Genomic DNA, 23,569 nt, shown 5'->3' with positions numbered 1-23,569 from the left:
ATAATAAATCTACAGTGTTAGTGAGATAGTTGAGTTCTTTAGAACCTCAAAAAAGTAAGCAAGGAGGTGACAGTTTAGTACAAAAGTGGCTACTTCCCTTTCAGCCCTCTTCTGGACTTAAAGTTCTCAGAGGGGATTTTGTGGATTTGCAAACAAATCCAGGGACTGAGAGCTGGCCCACAAAATCAGTCAACTGACACTTCTCTGCAGGAGAAATTCAACTCCTTGTGAACTGAACTTTGCCATCCCAGGTCATGCTTCTGGATGTCTGTAAGAGTTACTATCCAGTCATTAAATGCTTATAATCCATTCCTGAGAGCTATTATCCCAGAAACTATACTTGTTTTCCCGTTGACAGCAGGTGGCTTTCATCTTTGACCTGGATTTTTGTGTTTGTTTTTATCTTTTTATTCCTTGAGAGGCCACGCATGGCGGCTCAATGGGTAGGTGAGAGCCTTTAAAGATTCTTTTGCTCAAAGGACTGCAGTTTCTATTTGTCAGATTGAAAAAAAAATATTCAGGTACAGTATAAATCTCTTTTCAAGAAATTTGGAGCTAAGAGAATAGGTAGAGTTTTTGATGGTTTGTCTTAAAATATGGGTGATAATTGCAAATATAAAGGGGGATGGTGTTTGAAAATGAGCCACTTCTTGTCACTTTTATCTAATAGTATGTTGAAAAGAAAATGTGATTGCTCATTGTTACGATGACATAGTAATGTCTATAGTGTTAACGGAATGTCATGGAACAAATACTTGATACTATCTGCTTATTCATTTAGCAAAATCATGTGGATAACTGCTAGGGGTAAAGCAGTGAACCAAACATGATCCCTGGTATTGTAGTTATGATAGTTGATCGTTTCTTCATGCACATTGAGTCAGTGCTATTTTTAGTATTTATTACTGGCTCCCAAAATGTACAAATATAAGTGATGACAATTTTATAAATATGTAAGAAGAATGCATTAAAATAGACTTTAGAGTTCTGTTTAGTACAATCTAGGCTCTGCTAAAATAAAATATATAAAGGCTAAGTGTGAGAATTTAAAAAGACTAAAGGTCATTAGAAAGATGAGGCAATAACTTATTTTTAAATTTATTTAAAATCTTTCTTTCTGAATAATTACATATAACATATTTTTTTCACAGGCATTTTACAGTACATTATACAGAATTCATTGTTACCTTAGGAGGAAGCATTAGTATTAACATCTAGATTTGCATTAAGTGATCTGAGGATATTAGCAGTATAAGTAAAAACTATGTCTAGGAAAATCTGCCTTTGTATCTGCAGACATTGGTAATCATTTAATAGCTAGCTGAAATATTTTTATTATTGAGCAGTGATACTCAAATAATAGATGTGGGTTCGATCCCTGTGTCGGGAAGATCCCCTGGAGAAGGAAATGGTAACCCACTCCAGTATTCTTGTCTGGGAAATCTCATGGACAAAGGAGCCTAGTGGGCTACAGTCCCCGAGGTCACAAAGAGTTAGATACAACTTAGCAACTAAACAACAACAACAACTCAAGTAATAGAGGCACAATATACAAATTATAATTTTAAGAGCAATTACAGTCATGTTTGCTTCTAGAGGGTTATTATATAAAATATATTATGTATTCATTTTCTTTCACTTCTTTGCTAATTACTAAATCTTTTAGTAATTCTTCATTATGTACTACATTATATATAGATGCTTTGGTCTGGTATCAGAGCCTTCCTTGATCTTACCCCAGTTTACTTTGTAATATTTTCCTCTATTTCAGTTTATCCCAGTCTTCATCTAAACCAGATTTGTCCTGGTTCGCCTTACCCATCTCTGTTTCCCCAGTTGTTCTTTGCCTCTCGTTTCCAGCATCTAGTATATTTCCTGAACCAATCTCTGAATGTGTGAATCCACCCGTAATCTTAGACAATATTAAATCTTAGTGAGTTCTGTCCTTGTTTTCCCAACAAATTTCAGAGAAGACTCAGATTTTTTGGCATTTATCTGTTTTTATCTGTACTTTTTCTAAAGACTTCTGTCAACTTTATCTTGTATTTTTATTCACTAATTATTCAATATAGTTTAATAAATACCTGACAATCAGGATGTTAGTGGTATATTTGGAGTAGATGGATAAAAAGAATAAGAATACATTTTCTGATGAGAATTAAAAACTCTCAGAAAAATCAACTAGAAGTTATTTTGCTTTTTATTATTGCCATGTGTTAACAGTTCTATATAGTGTCAGTGGCAGAATATTATTGCCAGAAAAATCTTCTGTTTGTCCAAGTTCTATACAATTGCTGTGGTTACCATTGTGTTTCTATCATGTAATTTACATGTATATGTATAATCAACCCCCAACACACATGAACTCAGCTACACACATTTCAAGGGTAAGCTCACATTGAGGGAATGCCCCTGTGGTCCAGTGGTTAAGACTCCGCACTTCCACTGCTGTGGCCCCAGGTTTGATCCCTGGTCAGGGACCTAAGATGCCACAAGTTTCACCATAAGGCCAAAAATAAAAAAGAAAGGGTAGGTTCACACTCACTTGGAATTATTTAAAACTTATAACATTGAGACAATGCAAGCTGTGAGGTGTGACATTTTGTTCATTAAGGGCAAACTTGAGTTCATACTGCTTATTGATTTTGAATGTATTTAAAATTTTAAATTATTTTTTTAAGTAGTTTGTTATAAACCTAAAGAATTCAAGCAAATAATAATTACTCATCTATATGGAGCTATACTTGAGCTACTTCTGTTGTTTAGCAGAGATGGATGTGAAACACCATTCACTCACTCTGGGTGTCACAGTACACCCTTGGTGTTGGTTGTAAAGACAGCTCTGGTCTCCAGTCTCAAGGACCCTGCTTGCCGTTAGCTCTGCCACAGATTCAGTAGCCCTCTGAGATTTGCTCTGGTCTATTAGGACATCATCTGAGAATCTAGATTTCCTTATTACCCATGTTAAAACTCAAAGTGATCTCTTTCTCCTGTTCTCCCTTCTCTCTCCTCCTCTCCTTTTCTTTCTTTAAAAAGAGCAGCTATTTATTGTGTATGACTTTGAATTCTCCTGTTTGGAGTTGTCATTTAGATGCTTTTCTCTGAATTAATTTTCAGACATTAAAGAATCACAGAGAAATTAGTTCTAGATATTCAGACCTAAAATTTGATAGTGAACTATTTATTAACTTCATAGTAACATAGCATGAAGGAAAAATTTTTTTATATAATTTATCTTTACATGGAAATATAGTAATGGAAATCATGGCTTCATAATTTTTGAAAGTCAAAATTAAGTACTGAATGCATTTATACCATGAAAGTCTTATTTATTTATTATAAGCATAGCAGATTTAGCAGAACCAAATAAAAAAATCATATTAATTTAGTATTCACAGGGACATTAAATTAAAAATAAGAAAAATATCTTTTTATGGTGAATTATTGAACAGCATAACCCTGTTTATTCTACCTAATTGATTTAAATGCCTACATCTTGCTAAATGTCTAAAGAATATATTTTTTCAATTTTTTTCTGAGGTATAGTTGGCATATAACATTAGTCACAGGTATATAATGTAATGATTTCATATTTGTATATACTGTAAAAGGATCACCACAGTAAGTCTACTTAATGTCCATTATCATATATAGTTGCAACGTTTTTTACTCTTAGCAACTTTCAAATATGAAATACAGTATTATTTATAGTCACAGTATTATTTATAGCTGTCTGGTATATCTCCATGTCTTATTTTATAACTGGAAGTTGGTCCCTTTGACCCCCTTCCCCATTTCCCTCACCTACCACTAAAGAACATGGTTAATGAAATATTTCAGAATAAAATAGTGTGGAAAAAAATCAATTATTATTTAAAACAAGATTGCTTTTATATGTATGCTATTATGTGTATGTTGTGTTGTCTTTCATTTATTAGTAGAGAATTAAATTTGGAAAAGGCTATTTTTAGGTCATACCAAAGCATATTTCTAAAGAATGCAAATAATTCATCTAAATCATATGACTAATGTATAAATCAGTGCTAACATTTATTGAATACAAGTTTTCTGGCCTTTGCTAAGCACTTGACAAAATTTTTTCCATTTAATCATCAAAATAATGATATCTCAAGGCATTTATCATATTTTTTCAATAAGAAAACAGAGACTTGGAAAATTAAATTGCCTTTTGTAAATCATAGAGAGAAAATTGACAGAGATGGGAGTTGATTTCAAGCCTGTATTATTTACTGTTGGCTTGCACACATCTGCTCATTCAGCAGAGCTATGGTGTTTACACTGTACATTTAACTGTGAAAAAAGCATTTAATGTTGAAGGACAAAACTGCCTTTTCCCTCCTTAGAAAATTCAAGGAGGAAAGCTCTTGAATTGTTTACAAACAGAGTAAGCAATGACATCATTAAGACACTGCTTATAGTAACCACCAGTCCTGGGTGTTCTTTGGAAGGACTGATGCTGAAGCTGAAACTCCAATACTTTGGCCATCTCATGCGAAGAGTTGACTCATTGGAAAAGACCCTGATGCTGGGAGGGATTGGGGGCAGAAGAAAAAGGGGACGACAGAAGATGAGATGGCTGGATGGTATCACCGACTCGATGGGCATGAGTTTGAGTAAACTCCGGGAGTTGGTGATGGACAGGGAGGCCTGGCGTGCTGCGATTCAGGGGGTCGCAAAGAGTCGGACACGACTGAACGAATGAACTGAACTGATAGTAACCACCCGTTTTAGTTGGTGATAAAGTCATGTTGGTAAATCTGTATCTTATTTTTTCTTTTTCTTTTTTCAGAATGATGTAGGAGGACAACGCAGCCTGATAAACAAATGGACCACTTTTCTCAAGGCCAGATTGATTTGCTCAATTCCTGGAAGTGATGGGGCAGATACTCATTTTGATGAGCTTCGTAAGTCACATGTTTCTTTTCTCTTAAAAAAAAAAAAGAAAAAAAAAGGAGTCTTACTGCCTAATTAAGTAATTTAGCATATATTTTCTTTTAGCCCCAAATACCTGACTGTAAAGCCCAGGACGGCTTGCTGGAGTGGTACTTACTAAATTCCCACACACAAAAGAACATGGGTGCACATTGTAATGAAGCAATTCCCTTCTTTGTAAGCGCCCTCAAAGTTATGGAAACTAAACTGTGGTCAGAAATGGACACTTACGAGCTCTGGGATCCCACATTCCATCCATTCTTCATGCCGTCTTTTATCTGGAAGGAGCCACCAGCTGTAGGTAGCAAGAATGTGGGCTCCTCGTTCTATAGATGCCCTCTGCTGGAGATGCCCTGCAGATCTGGTGAACTCTGTCCCTTCTGACTTGCTAGTAAAAAGGATATGCCAAGAAGCATTAGATTCTTCTCTTTCATTTCCCCTCTCTACTCCTCTGAGTATGATGTTAGAAAGAATTTGTCAGTTGTATATAAAGTTAGTATCATTAGCTTTTACCTTTTGAAGTTTTTTTTTTTTTGGTTTTGTCATGCAATGTAAAAATTGTATCATTAAATAATTTTTGTCAGTATTGCATTTACAATATTAAAGTCTATGTCCAATATTCATGGATGATTTCTTTTGCTGTATATAAGCATGCACACCTCTTAAATAATATTTTAAGGTATATTATTTGCACTGCTTTAGTATCAGTGTTGAACAAGTAATTACACAAGTAATACTGCACAAGAAATGCACTACTCCAGCTGTTTTCATTATTGTTACCAAATAGGTAATTGAATTACTAACAAGCTGGTGCAGTTACAAGAAAACACCTTGTTTTAACAACTGGAGGGTAAAAATAACCCATTTTTATTTTCAATTCTCCATGAAGTCACATACACCTAATAGGAAACAGACATGGAGCTTATCAAGTGAACCATCGCATTTACAGGTGATTGAAGTAAACACCTCGGAGTTTAAATGTTTAACACAATGCCAGATAGCTAGTGAGAACTGGACCTTTCCCCTTAATTTATTTTGTCATAAGGTAATGACTGTCACTGTTATCTTAATTTTGCATACTATTTAGAGTCTCAGAAATATTGCATTATTAAGGAAAAAGCAAATGTGATATTGAGAAATACAAATTATAGTGAATCGTTATTTTTTCCCATTAATAGAAGACATTTACTTACTCCCCACAAGAGATGAAAGAAATCCTGTAGTATATGGAGTCTTTACCACAACCAGGTAAGTTAAAAAAAATGCTGTAATGTTTCCAGAGAATTGATCTATGTATGTAAGAAAATAGTTACATGTTCTCTTTGCCCCTTTCTTTTATATAAAAAAATATACATTTTTTTCATTTTACTTTTTCATATAGTGTTTCCTAGATATCAGTACATAAAATGTCTCTGTTCTCTTTACACCAGCAGAACATCCCCTATACTGACTACCACAATTTATTTAATCAGCCCCCTGTACAGACATTTCCATTGTTTCCAGTCCTTTGCTAATGCACATAATGTGTTGGTGACTAACTTTGTACATATGCTATTCCCTGTAGGAGTGAGTATATCTCTGTGAGCTAGACTAAAATTACTGGATACAAGGGCACATGCATATATTAATCATAATAAATTTGTCGAACTGCAAGACATAGAGGTAACATTAACAAAATACTGTCTAGGCTCTAATCAGGAGATGACACTCTTGACTTTTAGAATGTCTTCACATGGACTTATTTGCACTTCCCCTTTACAAAGATGGGAGAGTGACTATTACTATCACCACATCATCATTGCTCTACTAACTTAAGCAAAGTAAGTTGGTATTATGTGTGTTTGACTGAAGAAGAGTAGGTAATTACTAGGACAAGAACTGAAGTTGTTTTCCTAACTTCTGCACTTGTATTCTTATCTTCCTTCTGCATAATGCTGTCCTATAATTGTCATTGAGGCTCTGTGACTTCCTTAAAAGTTCTCCTAGCAGCCATGAAGCATTCTCAAAGAATATTTGAACCTCACAATCTTATTTAATGATAACTTTATTTAACTCAATAACTCACATTTGACTCCATTCCAAATGCACTTTTATTCTTGTTACTTATTACTGCCTATATTACATTCTTTGAAATACTTTTCACTTTTTCCATAGTGCTGCTATCAATCATTATGAATGTATATTGATTGCAGTATTGGAGGAATTGTCAGTGTTGGCATTAGCATTGAACAAGTGGTCTTCCTGCCTGCCTTGAATAAATTATTAAAATATTTTGTGGGCAACTTATGTTTTCTGAGAATTTGCTGTCATTTAGTTCACAATGCCTTATGAATAAACTCAAATGGACTATTGGTTCAGAATATATCAGAAAACAAAATACTATTTAATTATAAAATATAGGGTGGACATATTTAAATACAAGGATAGAGAGGATATGCTCGGAAGCTGCTATTTTGAACTCCATTTTTCTGCTATTATAATAATTTATATCTTAGCTAAAAAGGTGCAGGAAGAGCATGTGCCTGTAGTTATTCAAGTATTTGAGCCCTGGTTTATTGACATCCTTTCATTCACAGAACTTGCTTTGAAGTCACTGTGCGTTTCACACACAAGGCATAGATATGTGCCAGGGAAATATAGCCCCAAGAGAGTTCTCTTTTTCTACTACCAAGTTTTTGCCCACCCAGAGTGAAGTTACAAGTCAGCTCTTTGTTCTTGGTGTACTTGATTATTTTATTTTTAATGCTGCCCTGACGAGTGAGGTAATGTCGGGATGCAAGTCACATCCTTGGTCCAGTGAAAAGATGTAATTAATCTGCAATAACACCAAAACATTCAGCATAATTCCTTTAAAGTATCGAAAAAGACAGATCATGTGATCTTTATGGGGGTCATCATTTCCCTTCGTAGCAATTAGTTTTCTCCCAGCTGCTTGTTTACTGTCAGATCCCAATGCTTCCCATTAATGTCATTCCAAGAATTATTAATAATTGAGTTACTTATGTTAGAGAATCCTAAGCTCATTTGTGTAGTGCCAAGCTGAGCCTCTTAGAGTGTAAATGTTGATCTTATTTTTAAGAACACAAATCACTGTAAGTTTCAGATTCAGAGACATGTCTTTTAATTTCTAGAAATAAAACAAAAATGAAATGTCTGCCAGTGCTAACAATTTTCATCATCAGTTTGAGACATGTGTTGAATTCCCATGGAGCTTTTCTGCTCCTGAATTGGACGTGTCCCCTTCCTGTGTAATTGTGATGAATTTTAAGCATCAGATAAATTACATAAACTCAGAAATCCAAAAAGGGATTAAAGAGATTATTTCAGTGTTTTTAGTTAATAAAAATTATATGAGGAAATTATTAATAGCCAGTATTTATGAACATTCATTTTTAAGAAAGCAGATAAGATATTTCCATACCTAAATATTCCTTTTTATAAAAGTAGGTAATGTAACTCTTAATTTTGTTAGTTCCTTAGAAGGCATTATGCTATAATAACTTCAAATAAAATTCAAGAGTATGTGAGTAAATGATACTGTTTCTTTTATAGTCCTGTCTATCCTTCAGTTTTTCTAGGTGATTCCTATTTGTCCATCAGATATCAATATAGGTGCTGTCCACTCCCTGAAAATTTACTAGAGACCCTTGTACTGGGTACCCATCTGCGTGTATAGTTTACTATAATTACTATAGTTATACTATAGTTTACTCTAATTACCTGTAATGTAACTGTTATCAAACCTTATTCAGGATTATTTGGCTATGAACTCCTTTAGGACATAGGCCCATTTTGTCTGCAGCACCTGTCAGATAGAATGGACCAGCAAATGACTGGATCCTGTTGCTTTCTTTCAGCTCCATCTTCAAAGGCTCTGCCGTATGTGTGTATAGCATGGCTGACATCAGAGCAGTTTTTAATGGTCCCTATGCTCATAAGGAAAGTGCAGACCATCGCTGGGTACAGTATGATGGAAGGATTCCTTATCCCCGACCTGGCACAGTATGTATTCAACTTAATAATCAAAATATTATTTTAGGCCCATGTTCTCTTCCTAATTCTAATAAACTATGTTATTCACCACAGCAACATGCACTGTTGTTTTAAAATAACTAATTATTTACAGTAATATGTTAAAATGTCTGACCTTTACTGGAATTTAACATTTTTCTTTTGAGTAAGAATTATAAGTACTACAGAAAATAATGGGCTGTATGGTAAGGAGCAGACTATCCTGGGAATATAGTATTTATCCTCAAATTGTCTATAGAATTGTCAAAATGATTTAATATCTAGAATGACAAATATTCCAAGTTAGAAGGAAATGCCAAATAAGTATTTATTTCTCACATACAACTCTGCATGTAGCTAGAGTCTTCTAGTCCCTATTTCTATTTTAAAAAGACTATACATTACTTATAATTGTTCATTTAACTTATATTTTCTCTTATTCTGCATTCATTTTTATTATGTTGCACCTTGGAATTTATTTTAGATGTAGAAAATACCTAGGAAGCACTGAGTCCAAAAATCTATTCAGACAGCATAAATCATGTTTGGAACAGAGGTGAAAAAAAGTAAGAAATGTGATTTAGAGTTTATGCATCTGTTTAAAAAAAAAACCCAAAACCTCTGTAGTTTAAAATCTGTATGTACATGATAAATGGAACGCTTTTGTTTTGTTGATGTGATTAAAACAGTTTGTTATGTTACTATTTTAGGACTGGTTGATTGATCTAATAGAAAGGGAAAGTAAGTACCTTTTAAAAATGATTAATTCATTATAACTATTTCTACGAAGAGCACTAAAATAATCATCAAAATCTCAGTAAAGTTACTGATTTAACCCATCTAATTCTAATGAGTTTTATCTTTTCATATGTTTGTTCCTAAAGAGGAAACATCTGGTAGCCAGGCTTTCTGAGTTCTCTTTTCATCTTCCTGTTATATAACCTAATGAAATTGGGGAAACATAGTTTACTACCATGACTATTTTCAATTTCAAAATTCCTCAACATAAATTTATTTCACGGATGTTTTCTGGACTGATAAGAGTAATCACAACTTTGGAAATGAAGTTTTGCATGCAGCATTGTGGTTTTCAGTGTTCACGTTTTAATTTTCTTTGAACATCATAGCTGTACTTGCTTGTTCTGTTATTTTTTTTTAGACAGTAACATAGGGTGTAGGCACTCTTAGGGTGTGCAGGTACTCTTCTAAAGGCTTTACAAGTCTTAATGCCATCTTTATGATGACTCTGTGAAGCAAGTTCTGTTGTTATTAATGTCATTTTACAGACAAGCTATATCAGACACAGGTAGGTGCAAACTTGCCCGAGGTCACAAAGTTGGTGAGTGGTGCAGCTGAGTTTTAAATTCAGATAAGCCTGTCGGCAGACTCCAAGCTCTTAGTCCTTGTACTTTGATGCTATATTAAAAACTTGTTATGTTAAATTATATCTGTTTTCCTCTTGCATGGGAGATCTTTTAATGGATACACGTGTTACATATATGTATAGTTATAGGGCTTCCCAGGTGGCCCAGTGGTAAAGAATCCACGTGCCAGTGCAGGAGACATGGGGACACAAAGAGTCAGGCACGACTGAGTGACCACACACACACACACATATATATATAAAGCCCTATATGTATAGGGCTTCCTTTGTGGATCAGATGGTAAAGAATCCACCTGCAATGCAGGAGATCTGGGACCGGTCCCTGGGTGGGGAAGATCCCCTGGAGGAGGGAATGGCTACCCAGTCCAGTATTCTTGTTTGAGAAATCCCATGGACAGAGGAGCCTGATGGGCTACAGTCCATGAAGTTTGAAGGTTTTATTTATTTACTTTGAGGAGGATAGTTAAACTAAATTTCCTCTAGTTGAGAAAATCTTATGACATATGCTCATGGTCTCATAGTTTGTGAAGTGAGACCATGATTAAATTTAGATTCACATAATTCTAAATCAAATGTCATTAACCTCCATGCCATTCTGCCTTCAAAGTGATAAAATCAAACAGTCAAACAGAACATTACATTGTTTCTCCAGGGATCAACCTGTTCCCTACAAAAATAATGAAGTGTTGAAGCCTTATTTCACTTGTCATTTCTTTTATTATAATTCAGGGAACACAGCTTACTTTAATCAAAAGCATGGGCTGAATAATTTGCTTTCTATGAAATGTCAGAAAAGTGGCCTTTTCACTTAAGTTAAAAATTTTAAGTAGATTATTTTTAAAACTACTTTTGCAACTTATATTTTCTCAACCATGTTGCTATTACGATTCTAAGCTGTTCTCTCAACAGCACCTTCTGTTAACATTATCACTCCAGTAAATACACATGGGACTTCCTGTGTGCCATAGCTACTTATTTTTTCTTTTTTTTTTAGTTTAACAGACTTTTGTACTTCCTGTGATAAAAAGTCAAACCTAAACTCCTAGCCTTACGGTGATATCACTGCTCTACAATGTTAATGAGCCTGGCAACTCAAGAATGCACAAAATTCGCTAATGGAATTCCTTCACTTCAAGTGATTCTTCTGCCCTCTGGTGTCCAAACAAAATCTCTGAACAAATGGGCCTTTTCAACCATTATTGAACTGCTGCGTCTTGGTAATAAGTTCAAAGTGAAATACAGTATGAAAGAATCCACCAAACAGTGAGTGATAATAGGTCAGATATAGAAATCAGATTGAGATCAGGCCAAAAAATAGCAGAATCTGGGAAAAATTTGTAATAGCAGGAGATTTTGTTTTTTACTTTTATTATTAAAATGTTACTCTGTAGTTTTATTCTGTGTTGATAAGTTTTTATGTGTTTTCTTGTGTGTGTGTGTGTGTGTGTGTGTTCGGTTGCTCAGCTGTGTCTGACTCTTTGTGGTCCCATGGACTGTAACCTGCCAAACTCCTCTGTCCGTGGAATTTCCCAGGCAGGAGTACTGAAGCGGAGTGCGATTTCCTGCTCCAGGGGATCTTTCAAACCCTGGGGTAGAACTTGCATCTCTAATGTCTCCTGCACCAGCACAACCTGGGAAGCCCCAATGATTTATGCATAAATGTTAACTGTTAATACCTGTTTGTTTCAATGTGAGCTTCAGTTTTTAAAACAGTCTCTTATCAAAAAGGTTGAGAAGAAAGGACTTTTTGAAAACAATTTACTGTGGTCAGAACACTTCTTACCAGATTTTAAGTGTACAATACTGTATTATTATCTACAGGCTGTAATGTCGTAGAGCAGCTCTCTAGAATTTACCCTGTGTAACTGAAATTGTATACCCACTAATTGGTGACTTACCATTCTTCGCTTCCCCAAACCCCTGGCAACCACTGTTCTATTCTGTGCTTCTATACTTCTGACTATGTGATATGTATGGGGCTTCCCCAGGGGCTCAGTGGTAAATAATCTACCTGCGAGGCAGGAGCCGCAGGAGATGTGGGTTCAACCCCTGGGTCAGAAAGATCCCCTGGAGGAGAGCGTGACAACCACTCCAGTATTCTTGCCTGGAGAATCCCATGGACAGAGGAGCCTGGTAGGCTACAGTCCATAGGCTTGCAAAGAGTTGGACACAACTGAAGCGAGTTAGCATGCATGAACATGTTTTATATATTTATATATATGTGGAATTAAGCAATTTTTGTCCTTCATGACTGACTAATTTCACTTAGTGTAATGTTCTCCAGGTTTATCTACAAGTTGTAGGGTTTCCTTCCCTTTAACACTGAATAATATTCTGCCCTATATATGTACCACTTTAAAAAATCCATTCATCAGTTAATGAACATTAGGTTGTTTTCACATAAGATCTGAAGGGTTGTCAAAAAATTAAAAAGTAAAACTAACACACGATCCGGCAACCTCACTTCTGGATATTTATCTAAAAGAATTAAAATTGGAATCTTAAAGAGAAATTAGCACTACCATGTTCATTTGCAGCATTATTCACAATAACTAAAATGTACAATTTTTGAACTTAAAACATTTAAGGACTGTATGTTTCACTACTTTTGAACCATTCTCCCATAGTTTTTAAACAATTTCTAAGCCTCTAATTTTGTAAAAATAACAATTCATTTTCAAATTACATTTTCTCCCAAATAGTTACCATTTTTATTGTTAAATGTTTCAGCTTTAATTTTAAAGATCAAACTTACATGTGAATTTCCCAACTAAGGCTTCATTTTTTGGTAGGGAGCAATAAGATGTAATTATCCATATTGCCTTTTAATTTCATAACTTATTTTTATTATGTGTATTTTGGTGACTGAGAAATACAGTAAAATTCCCATGAATAGCTTACACATCAGCAAAACCCATTCTTCCTTTGTGTATAAATATTAGAAAGAGTTGATACAAATGGTGACCCTGAAAATATCTGAATTCCTTGTTTCAAGGAGATGTTGTTATCATATCATAGGATAGTAATACATAATGACAATAATTCAGTTTTTAGAGCAGACAGGATATATGCATTGGTGCTTCACTTATTATTAGAATGCTTGCTGAGAAATTCCAACTTTTACATTGGTCCATGTCCTCAACAGCAGGGGCTTGAAATAAAACATGGAATTCATGAGTTCCAAAACTCACCCTATTTTCTCTTCCTGATCTACCTAAAATATTTGGCCTGAGCAATGACATATTTCTGCAAAACATTGTTTTTATAGAGCTGATGATTCTTAGAATTGTATATCTTCACGAATTTCCTAAATTAGATGTCTTCGTGAATCTCCTAAATTAGATCTGAGTTGTAATGTAGACTGGCCTCATTAAGTAAGGATTTTCTGATTATCTTCAGAGAAAAAAAGGTTTTAAGATTGATTCAAAGATAAGGGTACAAAAAGAGAAATGCTTCCAAAAAGTATTCTAAACTTCCTTTCTGTGTTAGACTTGGAGTACACGTGTGCTCAGTTGCTCAGTCATGTCCATGTCCGACTCTGTGACCCTTTGGACTGTAGCCCGCCAGGCTCCTCTATCCATTGGATTTCCCAGCAAGAATACTGCAGTGGGTTGCCATTTCCTTCTCCTGGGGATCTTCCCTACCCAGGGATCAAAATTGAATCTTCTGTGTTTCCCGTGTCTCCTCCATTGCAGGCCAATTCTTTACCACTTGAGCTACCAGGAAAACCATAGACTTTGAATCTTACCAAACGAGATGAAAAAAGTAATGGAAGAATCCCCTCACGGTGTTGCCCTGTCTTTTCATTTATGCATCTGATAAATGTCTAAAGCTTGGTTGCCATTTCCTTTAAGAGTTCCTAATTAATTTAAAGTATGTGGAAATCTTTGGGGAAATTAATTTTGTGTGTCACTACCTCATAGATGCCTCTATCATGTTAAATTCACAGTTTCATTTTTTCCCTAATATTTGTCCACAGTATGGTTTTCCACTTACTGGATAACAAACTGTTATTTTATTAAGTGTTGTTAGTTGCTCAGTTGTGCCCGACTCTTTGCGACCCCATGGACTGCAGCCCACCAGGCTCCTCTGTTCATGAGATTTTCCAGGCAAGGATACTAGAGTGGGTTGCCATTTCCTTCTCCAGGGGATCTTCCCAACCCAGGGATTGAACCCAGGTCTCCTGCACTGCAGACAGATTCTTTACCGACTGAGCTACCACTTCTAAGTTACCAAGAATATCTTTAATTCTAATCCTTCTAGGTTTTTGATTCTGGAAGGGAGAAGCGGAGGCAGAGCTAGAACCTGGGCCTCCTGACTCCTGGTTCCTTATTCTGATACACTGAGGCGAGCATATGACAAAACATCTCTCTCTTTTTCCTTTAACTGTATATAGGACATGTTTCTCTGACAGGGTCAGATTCTACCAAGTCAGTTCTAGCTGATTCTAACAAGTCAATCTATTCAACTGGCTTTCAGCTTTCCTTTCCAAAGGACTAGCATTCGCTTTTAAAATAAGATTCTCCAAATCCCAGACTATTGACTGTGTTCAATCATGTTTTCATTTTTCTGGTATAGAATTCTCTCTAAAAGACAACCTTCAAAAATGAGGGATTTACCTGTCTTTACCTCCAGCTCTTCTAACTCTTAAATTGAATATAGCATCTTTGTTGCCCATATATGTTATAAACTAACTCTCAGAGGAATAAAGGGGCTAGGATGGCACCTATTAAATTTGCATGTTTTACTTTATAAATAAAAATCAGACTGCTTTACACATTTAGCTTGTTTTTCCCGTTTTTTTTGCAAAAAATGAAAGCCCGGTTCAGTTGTTCCCCATGCCATGTCTTCCCTTGCACGGGGTCATCCCTCTGGTTTGTTTAAAAGGAAATTGCAACCTGTAGAGAAAAGCTCTAAGCAGCAGGGGGAGAAAACTTGTAACAGCTGTCTGGGGCCCACCAAGGGGCCAGGTTCTCTCATTGGATAAAATCCATTTTTCTCCTCTTATCCATTGCTTCCCACTGCACTATTGAAGGCCCTCTACAAACATGCAGATGTGCCAAGCATAACATGATCACACCCAGTCCGGGTGGCAGCCTTCCAGAGAAGATAGATAGGCGTGGAACCAGGGTGCACTGATGCTGGATTTACCCTTTCATCTCAGAGCTGCCTACCAGGTTCATTTCTCTTCTGCACTTGTGCTGGTATTGTTTCCAGCAAGATACAGACATTTGAGAGTTTTGGGACTAGCTCTCTCCTCTGTTTCACCCTTCAAATTTTAAACTTAGAGTTTTTCTAAACAGTAGGTGGAGACACAGATAAGTTCCTTGATTTATTTCTTACAATCACAGGAGCTAAAGTGATGGAAGTCAGGCAAATGTTAGAAGGCTGGGGCAGAAATAGATTGCCCTGTACAGTATATCCAGATGGACTGAGTCAACAGGTAGAACTTAAAGTACATATGTACAGAGAAAATTTAACTAGATTGTGAATACCTGGGATGTATGGTTGCAAACAGAAAATCTTCTAGGACTTGTGGAAGGAAGATAATTGAAGTTGGTTATTTAGATGGAGCATTTCCCCACACATTCTCTTTCTCCTTTATGGAATTCTTCCCTAGTTTCTATTTACCTGCATAAGATGCTTGGCATCTCAAGTTATTTTTAGATCTCTGTGTGATGCAGGTATATGATATCAAAGGGGAAAATTCCCCTTGTTTTTAACATACTAAAATAACAATATTTGGTTCAAACTGTACTGTCTTAAACCTCAGGGAGTATCTCTACCAAATCACTTTCATTTGTGAAAGCAGAGTGGAGACGCAGACCAGAGATCACACACAGCAACCTAGAGGATAAAGATCTTGTCCAAACACTGGCTGCATGCCATGAGGAAAAGCTGCCATATGAAAAAAACTATATTTTCAAAGATCATTTTATAATAGGCAATAGAAACCAGATTTCCCTTCTTTTTATTTTTTCTTAGATTTTAATATACTTAAACCTTTTTGTCATAAGGTGAGCAAGGAGGAAAATTTATACTTGTTTTTTGATAAATGGTCATAGCTTCATTCACCTATACTTTCTCACATTAAAATTTCTTATAATTTGAAAATATGATGTAAAATCTGGCTTGAATGGTATGATATAGCTTTTGAAATATTGGCTACTGTGTGATTGTAGCTACACAGTCAAAAGAGCTGATTTTCTTAACTTAGCTGTTTCAAAGATCTAATGCAGGCATAAATCTTGCACTTGCTTTGATTTTAATGATAGACCCACCGAATAGCACCATGGGAATTTTAAGCTATAAGCCCTCTATGAATGGCCTTTGACTCAAACATGCAGCCTGTAATTGGGCAAGAGCTTTGTATCATTTGAACTCCATATCCACTTTGAGTTACAGCTTAATCTGCTTAATACAGGGTTTCTTCCATTATCTAGTTGACAGATTTCACTTGGCTAAGAGCAAAGTGCTAGAAACAATGACTAAAGATACAGATACAGGTTCAGACCAACAACCAGCTAAGAATATGCTCAGTAAGTACCAAATGGCTAACATTCTAGGACATTTCTAACCTCTTTGGTGTAGATCTGGGACAAGACAATAAAACTGATCAAGAAAAGATCAGTTTCTTTTCACATGCAAGATTTTTATGACAGATAAATATATTCTTAAGTTACTTATGGAAATCATTAACAGATTTTATTTTAATTACAACTTCTTTGATATTTCTTATAATTTGGTGAGCTATTACAATTTTATTGCTGTAAATTTAAGGTCAGCATCATTTATTGTAACTAACTTTAGTATGTTTAGTTCCATAGAATAACCATGGTGAATGCTTTGACTGAAAAGTACAATTTCAGCCTTGACAAGATTCTAATTAGTGCTGGGTATAAACAACTCAGTTAAGTGCAGATTATGATTCCAAGTTGTTGAAGAGCTAAAATAGGGACAAAGCAGGACTTTCTTATAAACTTTCCTTAATATTGCTCATTTTCTTTTCGATGCTTTCATCATATAGCTAAATTTTTTCATTCCCCCCAAAAATGTATTAGCCAATTAAGAATTCAAATGTGATAACAGCATTATTCTGAGATAAATTACTAAACTATAATAAATAAAGTAGATTTAGTTTGTGGGAGGGGAGATATTTGATGGAAAAAAAGTCAAATATGAAGTAATTCCCTTTTCATATTTTTGGATAGAGGCACATCGAATTCATTTAATTTGTAGCAGTGTAAATTTTTTACTTTTACCACCAGGGGGCAGTGTATACTAGCTATTGAATTAGTGGATTCCAAGAGGCCCACATGAAGAGATGTTAGACAAGTGAAAAATCAATCTCCCTGAGGGTTTCTCCACAGATCCTTTAGGGAAAGAGCTGCTGAATTGTTGAATTGTTCAAGTAAATTTTCACACCAGTTATGAAAAGCTAAATGATTATAACGTCAAATTATTAAAGCTCTTTTACAAGTAATTTTATGACATGTTGATTTGTTCCATTTTATTTTTTAACAATCATGGTTTTAATTTAAAACTGAAATTTTACATTAATTAAAGGAAGTTGAAAATAATGGTGTTTATAGATCACTTTCTTTCAACTCAAATTCCATGTACCTTTGTAAAAAATAGAGTTCATTTTGGAAACTTTAGAAACTACAGATAAACGGATAGAATTTAGACATTTCTTTTGAGCTTTAATAAGCAGGATACTTTGTTTTGTAAGGATATCTTTGATGACCATTAGCCATTCCACCTGCCAACAAGTTAAGACAGTTGTCTTTTGAGATCTGAGGTTAATTCAAGAAGAGAACAGTATAAAAGACAATAGAAATATCTATCACAGGGGTTTTATAGTCAGTTTTCTGAAGTTATACTTCCTGGAAGAAAAGATATGGATGGGAATTACCAATTTTCACTTATGTTAACACAACTGAAAAAGACTATTTCAAAAACTGGAGCCTGAATGAACATGGATAAAAGATTTAAAATGTGTGCACTATTAATGTTTCATTGAGGTATAATTGACATATAGCATATTAGTCTCATGTGTATAACATAATTTGATATTTGTATACACTGAAAGAAATGGACCTAACAGAAGCAGAAGATATTTAGAAGAGGTGGCAAAAATACACAGAAGACTGTACAAAAAAGATCTTCATGACCCAGATAATCATGATGGTGTGATCACTCACCTAGAGCCAGACATCCTGGAATGTGAAGTCAAGTGGGCCTTAGAAAGCATCACTATGAACAAAGCTAGTGGAGGTGATGGAATTCCAGTTGAGCTATTTCAAATCCTAAAAGATGATGCTGTGAAAGGGTTGCATTCAATATGTCAGCAAATGTGGAAAACTCAGCAGTGTCCACAGGACTGGAAAAGGTCAGTTTTCATTCCAATCCTAAAGAAAGGCAATGCCAAAGAATGCTCAAACTACTGCACAATTGCACTCATCTCACATGCTAGTAAAGTAATGCTCAAAATTCTCCAAGCCAGACTTCAGCAATATGTGAACCGTGAACTTCCCGATATTCAAGCTGGTTTTAGAAAAAGCAGAGGAACCAGAGATCAAATTGCAAACATCCTCTGGATCATCAGAAAAGCAAGAGAGTTTCAGAAAAACATATATTTCTGCTTTATTGACTATGCCAAAGCCTTTGACTGTGTGGATCACAATAAACTGGAAAACTCTGAAGGAGATGGGAATACCAGACCACCTGACCTGCCTCTTGAGAAACCTGTATGCAGTTCAGGAAGCAACAGTTAGAACTGGACATGGAACAACAGACTGGTTCCAAATAGGAAAAGGAGCACGTCAAGACTGTACATTGTTACCTGCTTATTTAACTTATATGCAGAGTATATAATGAGAAATGCTGGGCTGGAGGAAAGGAAGCACAAGCTGGAATCAAGATTGCCAAGAGAAATATCAATCACCTCAGATATGCAGATGACACCACCCTTATGGCAGAAAGCAAAGAAGAACTAAAGAGCCTCTTGATGAAAGTGAAGGAGAAGAGTGGAAAAGTTGGCTTAAAGCTCAACATTCAGAAAACGAAGATCATGGCATCTGGTCCCATCACTTCATGGCAAATAGATGGGGAAACAGTGGCTGACTTTATTTTTGGGAGCTCCAAAATCACTGCAGATGGTGACTGCAGCCATGAAATTAAAAGACACTTACTCCTTGGAAGGAAAGTTATGACTAACCTAGACAGCATTTTAAAAAGCATAGACATTACTTTGTCAACAAAGGTCTGTTTAGTCAAGACTATCGTTTTTCCAGTAGTCATGTATGGATGTGAGAGTTGGACCATGAAGAAATTGAGCACCAAAGAATTGATGCTTTTTAACTGTGGTGTTGGAGCAGACTCTTGAGAGTCCCTTGGACTGCAAGGAGATCCAACCAGTCCATCCTAAAGGAGATCAGTCCTGGGTGTTCATTGGAATGACTGATGTTGAAGCTGAAATCCAATAATTTGGCCACCTGATTCGAAGAGCTGACTCATTAGAAAAGACTGATGCTGGGAAAGATTGAGGGCTGGAGGAGAAGGGGATGACAGAGGATGAGATGGTTGGATGGCATTACCGACTCAATGGACATTGGTTTGGGTGGACTCTGGGAGTTGGTGATGGACAGGGAGGCCTGGCATGCTGCAGTTCATGGGGTCGCAAAGAGTCAGACATGACTGAGTGACTGAACTGAACTGAAAGATGATCGCAATAGGTCTAGTTAGCATCAGTTGCCATCCATAGTTACTTTTTTTTTTCTTGTGATGAAAACTTTAAAAATTTACTTTCTTAGCAACTTTCAAATATGTAATACAGTGCCTGTAACTAATAGCCACCATACATCACCAGGACTTATTTTATAGGTAGAGGTTTATACCTTTTGATCCATTTCACCCATTTTGCCCATATCTCACCCCCAACTTCTGGCAGCCACCCATCTGTTCTCTGTATCTATGAACTCTTCTGTTTGTTCCATTGTTTAGATTACACATATATAAGTGAGATCATACAGTATTTTTCTTTCTTTCTTTGATTTATTTCACTTAGCATAATGCCCTTATGGTTCATCTATGTTTTTGCAAAAGGTAAGATTTCATTTTTTGTGTGGCTGAATAATATTTCTTTGTAATATTTTAGAATATTTTTGAAAGCAAAAACTTGATTTAAATACACTCAGGCAAACTGCATTTATTTATATCTAGATGTGACTTCATGTTGATCCTGTTGACCATTCCTTTAATGTTACCAGTAATAAGCTTTAAAAACTTTGGAAGTAAATGAAAATTTCTCAGGTGCATGAACAATGTCTTACTCCCCGCCTCATTTCTTTTCAGTGTCCAAGCAAAACCTATGACCCACTGGTCAAATCCACCCGAGATTTTCCAGATGATGTCATCAGTTTCATAAAACGGCACCCTGTGATGTATAAATCAGTATATCCAGTTGTGGGAGGACCAACGTTCAAGCGAATCAATGTGGATTACAGACTGACACAGATCGTGGTAGATCACGTCGTTGCAGAAGATGGCCAGTACGATGTGATGTTTCTTGGAACAGGTATGCTAGAGCCAGGTTATGCTTTCTTTCACATGAATTTTTCATTATTAGACAAACAAAAAATTCAGAAAAGTCTACTGGTCAAAATCAAAATGAGTAATTATTAGTTCATACCTCATCAATATTTTTTTTAACTTGCATAACAAGTGCTTTTAATTGACCATCATACCTATCTCCCAGTCTCCATTAGAGTTGTATGAGATTTCAAAACATATTTCTATATTATAACTGCAGTGTGCCTGCTATAGATGAGGTGCTCAATAAATATTTGCTGAATGGCTATGGACTAAAACAAGTAGGCAAAGAAAAGTTTCTCTATCTTCAAACTTCACATTTCCTTCTTTCTACAGACATATTTGACAATTTTACCCTTAAGGATCCTTTCACCCAATTTTGAGAATCTCTGACTTAGCTGACATAAGATGGCTTTTCACAAAAGTTGATCATTAATTTGTAAAGAACTTAAGTAAAAACTTCTTGGTAATTATTTTTCCTGCCTTTGAATTTTGTGGATTAATTATTCATTATTAGAACCCATTTTATTTACTTTTTGATTGCCAACTCATTAAAATGATTACTTTTTCTAGGAAAAGAAATATTATTTAATTGGTGCATTTCAAAAAAGTAATACCTAATAGTGTACTCTGAATTTCAATGGCAATAAAAATAACTTGTATCATTAAACAAAAGCACTGCATCCTGGATAATGTTGTATAATTTGATGGATCAAGCATTGCATTAAAAAAAATAGAAATTTGATGAGTTTTGAAGAAATTGACACTTTTACTGAAAAAGGTTTTTAGGACTACAAAACAATTTTAGGATAATTTTATTTCTAAATGTGTATTGGTTTTACAAAAGTTAGGTATATTAGGAAGCATCTGTGTGACAGACTCAAAGGACTTTCAAGAACTCCAGTTGTCAAACCTGATTATGCTGCAGATGGCGGTACCAAGGCCCAGGGAAAAAAAGCGATGCTTTCCAGACTATAGAGATTACTACTGAAGCATCAAAACATGAAATAATTAGTTTGTCATGAATTCTAACGAGTTTGCGTCTTAATTGCATGGCCCACCCAAAGCTCATTTCTAGCTCTTCAACATTTCTGGGTCAGAAAAGCCATTTAGCCACTAGGTGGTACTACCTAACTTTTATTGAGAAAGTTGTAAGGATACTGAGGTAGACTGATTTCCAAATATGGTATTTGGAAAATGTATGTTTAATATTTTTCAAAGATTCTAGAATCATTTAAAAACAATTCACGCTGTTTTGTGCTAACAGGATTATTACCATACATGTTTACATACTCCAACCACAGTGCTCAGAAGTTTATAAGCAACTATTTTTAATTTATTTTTATATAGGTCAGTCTAGACATTAATCTCCAAATGGAAATTTTTTTTCTTTTTCTAAAATGTTCTTTTGATCATCTTTCTGTAATAACATGCCACCTGTGGAACTGCAATCTGTTATTAATCTTGTGATAATTTTTTTTAAATTCTAAAATAATTTTAGATAAAAACTTTACTTTCTATCCCATTAATGTTTCTGTCAGTTAAATACATTTGATTAGTAGTGGCCACTTTTCTCATATAGATACCTCAATGATTTCTCCTCCATTTGTTAAGATTATTAAAAATATCTTTTAAAATATTATTAAAAATATTAATAAAAATATTAAAATATATTTGTCTTTCATAGTGAATTGGATAAGTACTGAAAAAATATTTCTTACATTTAGAAAGAAAGAAAAAGTGTTAATATATTTTAACCCTTTAAATTCCAAAAATGTTGTTTCTCTTTTGTTATCATCTCAACTAAGTTTTAAAGGAGACATAGATATTCCTGTGCTAGGAATACACTCCAAGTACGTGTCTTTTAATATTTTCTTTATAAACATATGTTCTATGAACTGAAAGCTATAATATTTCAGAAGAGGAGAATCATATATTAATACATTAAGCTTCATTTCTTGCATGCTTTATTTAACCTGATTTCTTGAAAGGCATTGAGGAAAAAAAATGAGGGGAGCGATGTGAAGGTTGCTAAGAAAATGTTTAAACATTGAAGTAGAAACAGAAGGATCATGGGTAATGTATTTTTTCAGACATTGGAACGGTCCTAAAAGTTGTCAGCATTTCAAAGGAGAAGTGGAATATGGAAGAGGTAGTACTGGAGGAGTTACAGATATTCAAGGTAAGACTTAGGACAGAGTTCGGGGAGAAGATATGGGACATGTTTGTCTCAATATATCATCACTTTTTCTGGAGAAGTCTTTGCAATTAACTCCTTTATTTTTTGTTTCCTTAAGTGAAGGAAAAAAAGTTTAAAAAGAAACCAAGAGTGGGACTCACTTTCCCCTGTAGAATATAACTTAGCTTGGGACTCCTGGGACTACCCCTCATGACTGAGTTTTCCAAGCGTATGCTCAGACAAATCACTACAGTAGATGAAAGCCTGGGGTCTCTTTTACTATCCAGATACTTTTCTGCTTTATAAATTTTACTTTTCAGTTTTTCCTCAGTTGAATTTGAGAAAACTGGAAAGTGTGTAAATCATGTTTCCCTGCATTTCTATAAGGAAATTTTTTTTAAGTTGCATGATAGTAGATCTTTATGTATGCTAAGTTCCTCTCAATCACC

General features: G+C 35.1%; 1 protein-coding gene and 1 non-coding gene across 3 annotated transcripts in view; both read left to right on the top strand.

Annotated features, from left to right (window-relative positions):
- The window catches only part of SEMA3D (semaphorin 3D), a 218,927-nt gene that overhangs the window by 168,889 nt on the left and 26,469 nt on the right, over positions 1–23,569 (top strand). For both annotated transcript variants that reach the window (XM_070470032.1, XM_070470028.1), the window contains 5 exons: positions 4,811–4,925; positions 6,132–6,201; positions 8,811–8,955; positions 20,705–20,927; positions 23,035–23,123. In XM_070470032.1, coding sequence (XP_070326133.1) covers positions 4,811–4,925; positions 6,132–6,201; positions 8,811–8,955; positions 20,705–20,927; positions 23,035–23,123 — 642 coding nt within the window. The remainder of the gene's footprint in view (positions 1–4,810; positions 4,926–6,131; positions 6,202–8,810; positions 8,956–20,704; positions 20,928–23,034; positions 23,124–23,569) is intronic.
- TRNAG-UCC (transfer RNA glycine (anticodon UCC)) lies at positions 2,409–2,482 on the top strand. The gene has a single exon. It is a non-coding gene; the product is annotated as a tRNA-Gly (tRNA).

This window comes from Odocoileus virginianus, chromosome 1, assembly GCF_023699985.2.
Source record: "Odocoileus virginianus isolate 20LAN1187 ecotype Illinois chromosome 1, Ovbor_1.2, whole genome shotgun sequence".
Taxonomy (NCBI): domain Eukaryota; kingdom Metazoa; phylum Chordata; class Mammalia; order Artiodactyla; family Cervidae; genus Odocoileus; species Odocoileus virginianus.
Note: the sequence above shows the minus strand (reverse complement) of the source record. Positions and strands in the feature narration are given on the sequence as shown.